At 52.2% G+C, this 14,993-nt stretch overlaps 1 protein-coding gene across 2 annotated transcripts in view; it reads right to left on the reverse strand.

Annotated features, from left to right (window-relative positions):
• The window catches only part of BPI (bactericidal permeability increasing protein), a 34,218-nt gene that overhangs the window by 17,397 nt on the left and 1,828 nt on the right, over positions 1 to 14,993 (reverse strand). For both annotated transcript variants that reach the window (XM_069495497.1, XM_069495496.1), the window contains exons 2-8: positions 13,631 to 13,745; positions 12,210 to 12,338; positions 10,584 to 10,745; positions 9,026 to 9,089; positions 4,839 to 4,902; positions 3,344 to 3,435; positions 247 to 423 (exon numbers count right to left, since the gene is read on the reverse strand). In XM_069495497.1, coding sequence (XP_069351598.1) covers positions 247 to 423; positions 3,344 to 3,435; positions 4,839 to 4,902; positions 9,026 to 9,089; positions 10,584 to 10,745; positions 12,210 to 12,338; positions 13,631 to 13,745 — 803 coding nt within the window. The remainder of the gene's footprint in view (positions 1 to 246; positions 424 to 3,343; positions 3,436 to 4,838; positions 4,903 to 9,025; positions 9,090 to 10,583; positions 10,746 to 12,209; positions 12,339 to 13,630; positions 13,746 to 14,993) is intronic.

Below are 14,993 nucleotides of genomic sequence, written 5' to 3' on the forward strand. Positions count from 1 at the left end.
CGACACCCTCTCCTCACGAGGATGCTGTGATGGGTGTTTTACAGACGAGGAAACTGAGGTTCTGAGAGGTTGAGTAACTGACCTAAGGTGACCTGGCTGGAAAGGGGCGGGGCTAAAATTTGGACTTGGGTCTGGCCAGCTGGGAGTCAACACCTTGATCTCCCCCACGAACAAAGCTTCAAATGTAGAAGGTCGGCTGGACTCGGAGTCCAGTGCTCTTCCCGCTCTCCCACGGCCCGGCCTTACCATTTCATCCGTGAGGGTCAGTTTCAAGGCTCCAGCCTCGTAGTACACGAGCCCCGCTGTGTTGAAGAAGTATTCCGAGAGGCCCAAGTACACCATGCGGTCGTGGTCCGCGGGAAACTCCAGCGCCGACGGGCCAAAGGGAGGTGGGATGTGGTGGGCCAGGCTGAAAAACTCCCCCTGGGGGCGGAGGCAATAGAGTGAGCCCAGGCAGCCTTCAGGAACTGTAATTCCACATTTCCACCCCGGGAATAAATGGGCTGAGGACACTGATCGATTGTACACAAAGGAAAAAGCAGTGACCAGAAACTAACAATAGCATCAACCCCCTCCTGGGTGCTAGATTCTAAGTGCTTTTCATGCCTACCCTGGGGGGCAGGGGGTGTAATTGCACTCGTTTTATAGGAATGGACACTGAGGCACAGTGAGGTGAAGTGACTTGCCCGAGGTCACACAGCTGGTTAGTGGCAGGGCCAGGAATTGAACTTGGGCATCCAGAGTCCAGCGAGCACTCGCCTAACCACACCATTGGCTCAGCCTCAACCTTGCTAATGAGCAGAGAAATTCTATTCAAAGAACAATGAAATTCTGTTTGTTTGTCTCATCTATAAACTTAGCAAAATTTGAAAAGAGGTAAATCGTTTTCAGTGCTGTGTGTGTTTTCAACTGATGCTTTCCAGCTTTTGGCGAGAGTGTTCGTATGCTGCTGGGGTTGTTTATTTTGTTTCGGAAGAGCAATCTGGCAACATGTTGCAAAAGCAGATCGTTTATTTAGCTAAAAAAAATGTTGAGCTTAAAAAAGCAAACTATAGATGGATACATATGGTAGGATACCACTTACGTAAAATTTAGAGGCCCATAAAAAGTATAAAAATGCAAGCAAGAAGGACACACGTGGACATCATCAGTGTGGTTACCTGGGGTGGGGCAGGTTTGGAGAGCGCTGCCCAAGGGGGCCTCAGCTAGTTAGTTCTACAGTGTTTCACTTAAAAAAAAAAAATCAGAAGCAAATATGGCAAAGTGCTAACATTTCTTAAATCTGGGTGGTAGGTACCTGGAAGTGTGTAATACTGTGTACCTTTGAATTATTCCATCATTTAAAATCAACCAACATGACATGCATAGTATGGAATGTCATGCAACTCTTAAAATAATATGGACCTGTGTACTGACCAGGAACCATCTTCAGTACCATCTTCCGCTTGAGGAAAGCAAGTGGAAGAACAGTGCATATCCATTTGTGCAGATTATCTGCAAAATCTAAATGACTTTTCTTGTGCATTTAAGTCATTATAACACACTCCATGGTTTTCAGCGATCACCCCTGGGCAGGAGCCAGGGAGGTAAACAGGACCTTCTCCTTCGCTGTGGATAATTGCATATGGTTTTAAGCGTTTACTCTGTTGTCTCACTTAGACACACAGATAGTTTTCTTCTTCTCCTTTTTTTTTTGTTTAGCATGCCATTTGATTCAGCAATTCCACTTCTAGGAAATATTCAAGGGTGAGCAGCGATACAATTACAAGGATGATCCTGCAGCTTTGGTTATGTTTGCAGAAAAAAATGGAAAGAGACCAAACGTCCCAGGAGGGGGCACTGTCCACACACCTTATCCCAAGGTGTCCACTGAAACAACAAACAGCCAGTACGAGGGTTGCGGGAGGATATTTCATGGAAAAATGTTCACATTACACACTTTTATTTTTACCAATTGTAAAGCAACATGTATAATATGATGTATGCAAATGTATGTATGTCCGTGCATATTTCTATGTCTGTATGTGAGTACATATGTTGCACTGATTCCTATTTCTATATTGTGGGTTTTGTGTGTATTTGTTTCTGTGCCTATATATGTGCGTGTATTTGTCTCTGTGTCTCTGTGTGTGTATATGTGTGCTTGTGTGTGTGTGTGTATTTTCCTCTGTCTTCAGGGTTGGAGGGATCTATCTACCCTTGTGCGTTGGCAATGCTTATCTCTGGCTTGCAGGACTTGGGTAATTTCTCTCTTTCTATTCCTTCCTTCCTGTTTAGTTCTCTGCTCCTCTATAGTTTCTAAATTTTCTTTTTCACACTGAATGTGTTTTGGAACGAACAATTAACCACCCACAAACAAGCAAATCGCCAATTGAGAAGGACCGATGGAGACACAAGTGGAATGAGTGCCAGGAAGTGGGACCTCCTCCGGCCGGGGAGGAGGGGACGGCTGCTCTGGGAGAGACAACTGCGTGGAGACCCACGAGGAGTATAAGAAGCCAGCGGGGTAGAGGTGGACATTGGGAGGGGAGGGAGTTCCAGGCAGAGAGAACAGCTCGGACAAAGGCGCTGAGGTGGGAACAAGCTTGATGTATATTTAAGGAAGTGCAAGGCCAGTGTGTCTGTTTGGAAGGTAATGAGTGAGGGAGAGAGTGGCATGAAATCAAACTCCATCCATCTGTCCATCCACCCATCTGTCCATCCATTCACCCACCCATTTACCCATCCACCCACCCACACACCCACCTGTCCATTCACAAACCTACCCATCCATCCATCCACCCACCCATCTTCCCATCCATCTATCCATCCAACAAATATTTATTGAGCACCTACTATGCGCCAAGCATAGTTCTAGGTGCTGCACAACAGCAGTGAACTAAGCAGCCACAGCCCCTTCTCTCTCATCATAGTGAGGGAGACAGACTCAATACTCTGTGTGTTATGTGTGTGTATTAGTAACAAAGCAGGGGGGGGCAGAGGAGAGAGCTATTTCAGTGAGCGTGGTCTAGGAAGGCCTCTCTAGGGAGGGGATATTTGAGCAAAGACTTGAAGGAAGCAAGGCAGAGCTGTGTGGATATCTGGGGGGTGGGGAGCACACCCGGTCAGAGGGAGCAGCAAGTTCCTGGGGACAGGCAGGCACGGTGTGCCTTGGGGATGGTGGGGAGGCCAGTGTGCCTGGAGCAGGGAGAGTCAGGGGAGAGTGGAGAGGGAGGTGGTGCTGGAGTATGGGGTAGAGAGGAGGGGGAAGGTCATTGTAAGATTGTTTCCAAGGACCATGGGGATCCCTGGGAGGGTCTGAGGCAGAGGCTTGGGGTTATATGATTCTTGGTGTAAGCCTCACCTTCAGGTGCCCGTCCAGGTACTCAGAAGTGGCTGTCGGAGGTGCCACCAAGCGATAGTCGATCCCAGCCACAGCATCTATTTTGGTCATCACTAGAGAGAAGGAGATGGACCATGAGCCGGCTCCCATGGCAGCATCCCTGGGACCTGGGATGAAGGCTCAGCATCCCCTAAAATTGGATCAAGAACTTCAGTGCTTCCTCCAGGGAGCCCTCCCTGGCTCACCTTGTAGGAAAACGAGTCCACAACCCACATTCACAGACACCATCTTCCTCCTTCCTTCCAGCAGCCCTGAGAAGAGTGGCTAGAACACAGGGTCAGGCGCACAGAGAGACCTGGGCGTAATTCAAACTCTGTACGGCCTTGGACAAGTCCTTGAACTTCCTCCTGGCTACTTTTTGCCATTTGTAGAATGGGGGTGATACTAGTGACCTCCACAGAAGCTGGGAGGACACATGAGAAGGTGTATTCCCAGTGCCCTGCACGTCGGCTCACATGCCAGGGAGGGTCTTTATCAGCAGTGACAATATCCCAGGCTGAGCCCCGGCTGGGCCAGGTCTGAACGTCTCTGTTTCCTAGCAGGCATCCATGAGAATTACATACACACTGGCCCCTCCTCTGGCCCTTCCTTCCCATGTTAGAGAGGAAGAAATCGAGGCTCAGAAATCCAAGTCATCCGAGATAGCACAGGAGGTGAGCAATGAAGCTGGGGCTCAGACCAAAATCTTTTCCCTGCCAAACCTTGGGTGTTGACCATGCCCAGGATGGGCCCCTGCCCCGGAGGAGGAAAATGCCTCTTAAAGGGGCAGGTACCGTGTGCCAGCCATGCAGGGCTCCACGGGGAGGCAGCCCTGGCCGCAGTTTGGAGCACAGGCTCTCAATGAACAAAACCTTCACTCCAGACTTGGATCCTGCTTGTGCCTCTTGATGGCTTTGTGACCTTGGGTGAGTCTCAGCGCCTCTCTGAGCCTCAGTTTCCTCACATGTGAAATGGGGAGAACAACATCTATCTTAGTGGGGTGTGGAGAGGCTGAGAGGGGACAATTTCCTGAGTGCCTGGCACATGGCAAGCACTTAGCCAGAGGAAGCCCTCCCCTGCCTGCTGCAGCTCTTTGCAGTTTACCAAGTGCTTGTGGGAGGGGGGAGGTTATTGTTCCCATTTTAAGGATGTGGAAACTGAGGCCCAAGGAGAAGTGACCAGCATCAGATCTCAGGCCAGTGATTGTCTCTGGCCCCAGAGAGCTGGGGCATTTGGCTCTTTGGTCCCTGCAGAGCTGGGGGAATGAGGGGGGTGTGGGCTGCTTTTCTACCTCACTGAGCACCTACCACAGGACCTGGCCCAATGCCACCTGCCACTTTAAAATAACCTGCTCTGCCCATTCCCACCCAGGCCCAGGCCTATCTGGGAAATTTGCTGGCTCCATCACACCCACGAAGCCTCTCTACCTCCCGCTCCCTGCTATCCCCTTCTGTCTTTGATCCCCACCAGCCCTCACCTGGAAGATTCTGGAAATAAGGCTGCAGCTTAGATGACACAGAATCGGTCACTACTTGGCAGACCTGGGGAGAACCAAACAAGTGATCAATGAGGGCTTCCCAAAGTGGACAATGTCCTTTTGGAATAGTGGTGCAGATATGCTTTGCTTTCCTTGAATTTTTGTTGAAAATTACGTAGCCAGTCAAGTTTCCCTTTTCTCTTTGGCCACCAGGAAGTTCAGAGTCCAACATACAACTTAGAAATAGTAACTGTATATGATTGCATGACCTACATATCTGCATTCTATTTCCTACCCTGGTGTGGAACTTTCCTGAAGGGTATTTATGTTTTCTATTTTATAATGTGGGGTTTTTGTCGGTTGTTTCTTTGTTTTTCTTTTTTAAAAAATCTGTTTGTTTTTGCTTCATTTTGTGGAATGAGATGGTAAACAGACACACATGAGGTAGTCAATGGCCAGGCTTCACTTAACTGTGCTTCTGGAAGCAGGGACAGGCTCTCTGCTTAAGTCTGGGTGGACACCCTCCTTGCCTTTGCTGTGTATGGCCAGGTAAGCCATTCCCTGCCCACCTCCTCCCTAGCCCCCAAACCCCAAGATTCACAGTGGAACAAGCACGGGTCTGAGAAGACCTGGGTTGCGTCACAAGCTGACTTTGCCACTGAGGAAGTTACTCCATTTATTTAGACCTCTATTTCCCCCTATGTAAAATGGAACATGGCAGATGATACTTTCCACTTAGTCTGTGCACTCTCCCCTAGAACTGGGCTTGGTGACTTGCTTCTACCCAGTAGAACACAGCAGAAATAACACTGTGTAACTTCAGAAGCGAGGACGCAAAAGGCCGTGCAGTTTCCACTGTGGTCTCTAGAAATGCTCCTTCTCTGGTCGCTCCCCTCTGGGAACACGGTCACACACAGTGAGAAGCCCCAACCCCGTGGAAGGGCCACAGTCCTGGCTCAGGCCAATAGTCCCAGCTGAGCTGAGCCTTCCAGTCTTCCTAGCCCAGGCACCAGAGATGTGAGAGAAGAAACCCTCCAGAAGATTCTAACCCCGAGCTTTTGAGCCTTCCGAGACGAGCCCCGGATCTCGTGGAGCAGAGAGCAGCTCTGCCGTCCCTGCTGTGCCTGTCTGATGTCCTGACTCACGGAACCCACGGGCAGTAAATACGGTTGGTGGTTTTACGACTTCGGTTTGGGCTGCTTGTTTCGAAGCAATAGACGGCTGGAATGTTAGCCTTCCCTACCTAAGAGGTTGGTGCTGGGATAAGCCCCAGCCTCGCCCTCTCCACGTTGCCCTCGCACGAACTTCCCCCACAGTGGCCTCAGTCTCTGCCTCCCTCTGCCAGGCCGCCCCTGGCGTGGTCGCCCATTCTTCCAGGAACGCTCCTTCCAGGGTCCTGCGACCAAGCCTCACCCCTCCTCGCTCTTCCCCAGGCGCGGGGGCTCCTCCCAGCTTTCTTCTCGGCACTGCAGGCACACGTACGGCCCCCACGCAGACGCCGCAGGTGCCACAGCCCAGCCCCTGAGGTCCACCCTGGAGGTCACGTTCCCCTGCTCACCCCAGCTGCCCCCAGCCCCAGGACTTTCTCTACTCTCTGGACTGTGCTCGAATGCCAAGGAGTTGGCGCCCCCAGGAACAGCCCAGGTGGATAAACGCCCAGCTTCCTCGCCGCTCTGGGACGGTTCTGAGGCGTGTCCCCCGCGGTTCCTCCGACGGAGCCCCGGTGCCCACAGCAGCAGCACACACAGTATGGCGCCTTTCCCTGTGCCCTAACCCTGTGTCAGCATCCCCTGGGGAGCCCACGCCAGGTCACCTCCGCTGCTCCCCCGCATGTGGCCAACGCCCTGACCTTGCCTTGCAGCCCAGACTTCCCCTGAGCTCCAGCCCGGGGCCCCGCTGCCTCCTGGACAACTGTCCCTGGTTGTCCCCCGGGTCCCCCAGGCTGCACATCCCAAAACAAACTCCTCAGGTTCTTACTCCTCCTTACAGTTGACCAGAGGTCACCCCCATACTCGCCTCCCCTCCTTCCCTACTGTCAATCAAGTTCTTTCACCTGGGGACGGAGGGCGGGAGGGAGGAAGGGACGGTGGCGGGGCCCTGCGCAGATGCATCTGCGTGGCGCTGTGCAGGCACCTGGAATGGCTCGGGGAGGGAGGGAAGGAAGAGAAAAGAGAAGAAAGCAAGGGAGGGAGGAAGAGAAGGAGCGAGGGAGGAAAGGAAGGAAGGGCCGGAGGCTATGAGGGAGAGAAAGAAAAAATCTTGTTTTCCCTGGAGGTGTTTCTGTCGTAGAAGGCTCTGGAAGTCCTGAGACCTAGATCATGATCCTCCGAGGAAGCTGTGCCTCTTCTCCAAATGGCCCAGGGCTGAGAGGGCGGCACAGCTGGCAGTGGGGCCCCAGCAGGACCCCTGGGCCGCCCCAGGCATTGCTACCAGCGTTGCTCACCCGTGAGGCCGACAGACGGCTCCAGACCACAGCGCATCACAGCCCAGCTGGGGGCCTGGCTGGCGGCCACCTCTTCCCTCCACGCAGGCTTGGTGCAACTCAGACACCCGCCCCGCACTCTGTGCTCCACGGGGGTGGGTTCCAGCTTGCCCTTTCACCGTTTCCAGCCCCTCCAGGCATCACGACACCTCAACCATCCATCCATCCGTTCATTCATTCAAACCAGGATCTTGTGACTAAGAGCCTCACCTCTGAGGTGGGGTATCACTTCCTCTTCCTGTGTCTCAGTTTACTCATCTGTAAAAGGGGCGTAATCATGACATCTCCATCATAGGGTGTTAAAGGCTAGAATCCACAGACAGCTCTTAGCATATTGCCAGGCTCACCGTCGGCCCTCAGCATACGTGGGCCACCACCGTCACCACCCTCACCTTCATCACCGCCATCATCATCTTCACCATCAGTGGCCGCAGCAGCGCGACTACCTTCTAGCTTGGCTGCTACAGAGGGGCCACTGTTAGGGGGACTGAGAAATAATCGTTTTAATTGATCCAAATGTTAAATAGACCTTAACCCCGCCTCATGCCGTGACGTGGTTATATGGACAGGTGGGCTGTGGGTGGGCGCATTGTCTGTATCATTGCGTGAATCCTTATAACACCTTGGAGGAGAAGGTTTTCACGTCCCCATTTGACAGATGGTGGAACTGAGGTTCAGAAAGCTGGAGTCGTTTGCTCAAGTTTACACAGCTAGTTAAGCCCTGAGGCCAGGACCAAAACCCAAGGATTCTGACCCTAAAACCCATTCTATAATCCACTGTGTTATGCAACTTAACAACCATGCACTGATTTTTCTCTTTTTAAACTTTTGATACCTTATCTTCAGAGAAGTGATCTCACTTAATTGACATCTCCCTATGGCATTTTCAGTGTCTTTCACCAGGAAAGCAACGTCTCCCACCTAGAAGACTGTGCACGCCCCCTCAGCCTCCCTGCCACCACTCATGGCCCCTCCAGTCCTTCCCACAGTGGACAGTGACATTGTTCTAAAGCACAGATCTGGCCAGGTCAACCCCTTGCCTAAAACCTTCAATGGCTCCCCAATACCTCCTGGAGAATGCCCAAGTTCATTTGCCTTTTGAGCTAGGTAATTCTTGGAAACGGATGGTTAATTAATGGAAAATTAGCTAAATGAATGGCCTCTTTTCTTAGCTGAAGAAGCTAGCTTGGGGACTTCAGGGTGTGGGCAGGGTTGGGGGGCATTGGCTCGTGCCTGTTCCAGGCTCAAGGAACAGGCCACGACTGGGGTTTGGCCGACGTCCAGGCCTGCAGCTTTATCAACGGTATTTCTTCTGGGCAGAGAGCACCGCAGAGGGGCCTGGGGTGGGTCGGGGAGGAGGAAGGAGCCAGCAAGGCTCCGAGGCCAGCAGAGCTGTGGAAGGAGAGGGGGGCAGGGAGAGAGTGGCACCTCCTCAGCGGGGAGGAACTCCAGGGAGGGCAGAGGGGTCCGAGCGGGCAGGGGTGAAAGTTTGCTGGCAGTGTGAGGAGTGACTCTCAGTCTCTTGTGGGCTCCTCAGTTAAATCGACACGACTGGTTTTTAGAGCTGGAGTTGTGGTTTCCAAGGGCTGTGGGGACGGCTGAGAGCTCTGGGCAAGAGCAGAAGTGCCCAGCGAGGTGGGAGGCATGTGGTGACTGAGGGCCCCTCCCGCTCCGACGACCGTGGACGCGGCCCCAGCCCTCCTACCTTGTTCTGAACGGCGTTTCTGATGGAAGATTCAATTTTTTTGTGGAAGAGTTGGATCAGCCACCTGGAAGTGGACATGTAGGGACATATATGAGGCTTTCCAGAGGTCCCTGGGCTGGATTCAGGAGTTGGCCTCATCTGGGAAGCTGTCCTCCCTGCTCTAAATGGGCCTTGGCACCCTCACCCCAGGGCTCCCACTGCACACACCCCATTAAACACACCTCCCCATGTTTTAGTGACCTGCTTAGAAGGCCATGTCCTTAAGAGCTGCATGGCTGGGCTCCTGCCTGGGTCTCTGTCTCATTCCTCGCCACCCCCCTGCCTCTCTGCACACCAGCCACACTGGCCTGCCACGTCCCCTTTCCTGTGCTTCCTCCCACCACGGTGCCTTTGCACACGCTGTTCCCTCTGCTTAAAGCACCCCCGGTCCCCAGCATCGCTCATTAACTCCTACTTACTCTTTTCATCCCAATTCAAATGTCATTTCACCAAGGAAGAATTGGCTCGCCCCCTGGCAGGGTCAGATCCTCCTGTTCTGTGCATTCATAGCGACTTGTTCCTCCTTTCCTCGGTTCTTATCTCCTTTTGTAATGCTATTTTTTTTTTTTTTTTTGAGACAGAGTCCTGCTCTGTCACCCGGGCTAGAGTGCCGTGGCATCAGCCTAGCTCACAGTAACCTCAAACTCCTGGGCTTAAGCGATCCTTCTGCCTCAGCCTCCCAAGTAGCTGGGACTACAGGCATGTGCCACCACGCCTGGCTAATTTTTTTTCTATTTTTAGTAGAGACGGGGTCTTACTTTTGTTTAGGCTGGTCTCAAACTCCGGACCTCAAGCAATCCCCCTGCCTCGGCCTCCTAGAGTATTAGGATTACAGGTGGGAGCCGCCACTCCCGGCCTCCTTTTGTAATTCTGGGCAAACTATTCAATGTTTTGGTTCATGGTTGTCTTCCCTGGTGGGTTGGAAACTTTAAGAGGACAGGGCTGTGTGGCTGGGTCTCGGGTCAGATGGGCTTGGGCTTACTAGTCGCGCGCTATGAATGCTTACATTAGTTCCTCTCCTCTCTGTGCCTCGGTTCCCCCCCCCCCAAAATGGCATAATACTAGACTAATCTCTCAGAGTCATTGTGTGACTTGAAGGAGCTATGCCCGTGCCTCCGACCAGTGCTCGCTCTCACTCGGTGCGTATCGGTCACTGCGTGCTGCACAAGCCTGTGCACGGCTGGTTTTCAGCAGGTATCTGTTGGCGGGATGGATACGTGACGCCTACAGATTTGCAGTAAGGATATAATTTAGTGGATATGTAACGTGCTTAGCATGAGCCTGGGGCATAGAGATGCCCAGTCAAATCTGCCAAATGAATATCGAGTGAACTAATTATGCCTTGAGACAGGGACAGTGTCTGCTTCATCTGTGGTCCCCGGCCCCCTGCCCCACTTCCGAGGCCTCTGAGCAAAGCCTGGCGTGGAGGTGGCACCCCGGGTGTTTTCCGAATACAGGGCTGATTAGGAGCGTTCTTCCTCTGGTCCCGCCCCCCGACCGCAGCCCCAGGGGACCCTACCCCAGCCTGCTGCCCGAAATGTGCACGCCGACGCTGCTGATGTGGTCGCTGCAGCTGGAGCAGGCCAAGGTGACTTTGCCCGAGCTGGGATCGCTGCCTATCTTCAGATCAGCCGCAATGGAGACGCCCTCTACCGTCAGGTCAAAATTGCCGCTGCTTTTGCTGGAGGGACACAATGACATGGAGCAAGCCCTTTCTCCCCCACTGCCATTCAAATGTCACCCCAACGCCAGAAGGTGGGCTTCACTTTTATCTCCACGCCAGGGTCAGGAGGTGGAGTGCAGAGAGAGGAGGCAGCTTGGCCAAGGTCACGCAGCAGTTGAGTGGCACAGTGGGGCTTCCAACCTGCAGTCGGAACCCACGTCTGCTTGGCAGAACCCTGCTCTTAACCGCTGCCTCAGGTGCTGCCCTTGCTGTGTGGCTTTGGGCATGTTTCTTACCATCTCTGAGCTTCTGTTTCCTCACCTAGACTCTGAATCAGCAGTTGGATGCCGGAGTGTGCATCTCACCTTTGCTACAAAAAGCCTGGGTGTTTGAAGCCAATGGCTTTAATTAATTAATGCCTCCCTTAATTAACAAGTGAAGTTAATAACTCCTCCCTCAGGGATGCAATGCATTTTGGCTCAGACAGTACACATGAATGTAATTTGTCAACTTTTCCATAATGCGATGAAGTCTTATTTTGTGCGTGTGTGATCACTAAGTGAAATGGTAGATATAAAAGAGCTCGGGTAGAGGATTAAGCAGTTCCCATTGTGGGGAGCAGACAAAGCCAGCAGCCTTTGTCAGGGAGGGCAGACTCACACCCCTCTTCTCCCCAGGTGGCTGCTCCTCCCGTTTCTCCCTAGATTCCCCATAAGGGAGACTTTCCTAAAGAGATTGGTCAACTGAGCCACTATTACCATTCGGCAAGGTCACTGCATTTAGATTCAGAGTTGTATAATAGTTTGGATGATTTGCCCCAATTTTCACCCCTCCTTGCACTCATACGCTTGCCATTGCCTATCATGGGGGGGGGGGTTTCCTTGCTCTTGACTTTGGGCTTGGCTACGTGGCATGATCTGGCCGATGGCATATGAGTTCTGAGCCCAGGCCTTCAGAGAACCTGCCTGCTGCTGCCGTCCCACTTTGCACCTCTGCTGTCACCAGCAATGCGCTCTGGGCAGCCCACTAATCCAAGGAGCAGGAGGAGACAAGGTGTGCAGCTGAGCCTCCCTGCAGAGCACAACCCGGAACGGCTGAACCCCGGCTGACACTCCGATACGTAAGTGATCATTAGTGACCATATGTGATTGTTGTTTTAAGCCACGGGAGTTTGGGATGGTTTGTTACACAGCAATAGCTAACTGATAAAAAGAATACATGAAAGGTCCCAGTTAGCTTTCCATCCTAAGCCACACACGCCAACACAGCCTTGCCAGTGTCCTGCATTGAGATGTGGACGAATGTCCAGCTCTTAACCGAGGGTTCTGTTGAATCTTCTTATGTGAAAAATTCCCCCAGGAACCCCGTGGCAACACGTGGAGACAGATAAGGCAAAACCTGGGCGTTGCTGAGACCCTGACTCGAATCCCTCCCAGGTATCAGCAAGAGGACAGCCAACAAACCCCAAGCATGGAAACGTACATAAAACTCTTTTGTGCCATCCACTTTCCGCTTATCATGACACTGGCATTGCCGATGAAGAATTTAAGGCCCACGTCGGGCACCAAAATTATCTGGGGACTGGGAAGCTGGAATCCACGGATGTTCATTCTGCAAAGGAGAAATGTTCAGTCAGCCTCCCAGGCGCCCACAAGAGGGCTCGGGTAACGGTTAATACAGACTCGTCCCCCCACCCGGACCCAGGCCCTCACCCAGACATTCTAGGAGCCCAAAGCTATAACAGCTGCCTTGGCAAATATGTGGGCAGTGGCGTGGCGTGGGCCTTGAAGTCAGCCAAATCTGCATTTTGAATCCTGTTTCTCAGTATACTATTGTGTTACCCGGGGCATAGCATTTCATTACCCTGAGCCCCAGTGTCCTCATCTGTAAAATGGGCACAATAATCTCTATCTTGCTAGGTGTGTGATGACCTATGAAGACAGCAAAGGTTATCTCCTTGACTATAAACTCTGTATGGGAGTGGCATGTGTCTTTTTTCACTTGTAGCTCCAGAGCCGGCTGTGTCAGACGCACAGAAGGTGCTCAAAACATCTGTGCAATGAATGGGCGTAAACAGTTCTGTAGAAGACATTTATGGGTTTTCTGCCCAGCACTCACGCCTCCTTGTTGTGATAACAGAACTGCTATTTTGGGGAGCCCCTCCCCACATCTGTTCCATGCCACTCCAGAGAAATGTGACTTCCCCTCTATCTTCAGGGGGTGACTTGGGCTGAGCCAGCTAATGTGGTCTCTTGCCCTGGCCACGGCGATGGCTCAGGAGCGTGTAAGTAACTTAAGACGGGCCAATCGCAGTGAATCTGAGGGCTTTCGCTGGACTTGCCAGAAGAAGGTGCTGTCCCTCCACAGACAGAGAGTGCTGAGATCAAGGCCGGTGGCCTCTTGTCTCTGGAGGGGACACTTTGCCTGAGAATTAGGCCTCAGGTGTCCAAGAAGGTGACGCTGAGAGGTGGCAAGAGAGAAACAGGGGCCGGTGACACTTGAGCCTGCCTCAAGCTGAACCTGCCTCAAGCTGAACCCGAAGTCAGAGGACTCTGGGGACTTTTCAGTCATGTGAGCCAATGCATTCTGGCTTTAGGCTATTTAGAATTCAGTTTTCTGTCCTTGAAACCCCCCAAATTCTAACTGATACATGGGCCTGGCATAGAGTTTTGGGGTTCATGACATATGGCCCGGGAGTCGTGGTGGGTGCCAGAAAGACAGTTTCTGTGGCTTCCTCCATGCTCAGCGTGGGGGCTTAGATCCCCTTGGGGTGGTGTAGACACTGACTTTGGGATCCTGACCTGTGCGAGTGAAGGAGTGTGTGGCTCTGCCATTCTAGGTCTTGGTGGCCCCAGAACACTGCAAGTTCTGCATGTTGAGGACGGAGCTCTGATGGGCCTTACCTGTAGAAGCTACAACTTCCTTTCCCCAAAAACTTGATTTTAAACTTTGTTGAGTAATCTGGAATCTTGATCTTCTCCAATTCCTTCTGCAGCACGGCCGTTCCCTCCTGGCAGGCTGAGGGGAGAGCACAGGGGAGGCCCGTGTCAGAGGCCCGGCATGAGCCCGGGCCGGCAGGGCAGGGCAGGGCAGGGTCTGCATGCGTGGCCCCGGCCATGGCACAGACAGTGGGACTCGGCGGGTCCAAGACAGGGGTCAGTTAAGGTTTCCTATAAAAAAGCCAGAGCTTCGTGGGTCACACTGTCTTTGTCACTGCACGGAAGCAGCCACAGACAATATGTAAGCAAGTGAACGTGCCTACATTCCAATAATACATTATTTTATGGACACTGAAATTTGAATTTCATATAATTTTTCACATGTGCAATATTATTCTTCCTTTGATTCTGTTCAATCATTTAAAGGTATAAAAACCATTCCTACCTCATAGGCCATATGAAGGTGTGTGACAAGCCAGATTTGGCCTATGGGCTGTAGTTTGCTGACCCCTGTTCTGAAAAGTCATCCCCCAAACACCCAAGCATGCGTCCTGCAAGCATTTATTGAGCACTCACCTTGTTGCTTGCTCTGGGCTACGTCCCCACAGACACCTCCCCTTTCTGGTTTTGGGACTCTCGCCACAGGAACTGTACATATGCTATTCTGCTGCCAAGGAAACTCTTCCCTCCCACAGTCACCTGATCAACTTCCGGTCAGCTTGATCGTCACTTCCTCCGGGACCCTTCCCTGACCCAGTGGACGAGAGCAGGCCTCCTTGTTATCATTCTCAAGATGCTGTGCAAGTCCCCTTTGGAGCCTGCATTACCATCTGTCACATGACACACTGAGTCACATGACTCTGATGAATGTCTCCCTCTTCTACTAGATGGAAGCCCCCACCCCACCCCAAGGTCAGCAGCAATGTCAGTTTTTTTTTTTTGTTTCGGCTTTTTTTTTTTTGGAGACAGAGTCTCACTCTGTTGCCCAGGCTAGAGTGCCGTGGCGTCAGCCTAGCTCACAGCAACCTCAAACTCCCGGGCTCAAGCAATCCTCCTGTCTCAGCCTCCCGAGTAGCTGGGACTACAGACATGTGCCACCATGCCTGGCTAATTTCTCTATATATTTTTAGCTGTCCAGATCATTTATTTCTATTTTTAGTAGAGATGGGGTCTCACTCTTGCTCAGGCTGGTCTCGAACTCCTGACCTCGACTGATCCTCCCACCTCGGCCTCCCAGAGTGCTAGGATTACAGGCGTGAGCCACCGCGCCCGGCCACAATGTCAGTTTTATTTACTACTATGTCCCCTACAGTTACCATAGTTCCTG

Source organism: Eulemur rufifrons, chromosome 20 (assembly GCF_041146395.1).
Source record: "Eulemur rufifrons isolate Redbay chromosome 20, OSU_ERuf_1, whole genome shotgun sequence".
Lineage (NCBI taxonomy): Eukaryota > Metazoa > Chordata > Mammalia > Primates > Lemuridae > Eulemur > Eulemur rufifrons.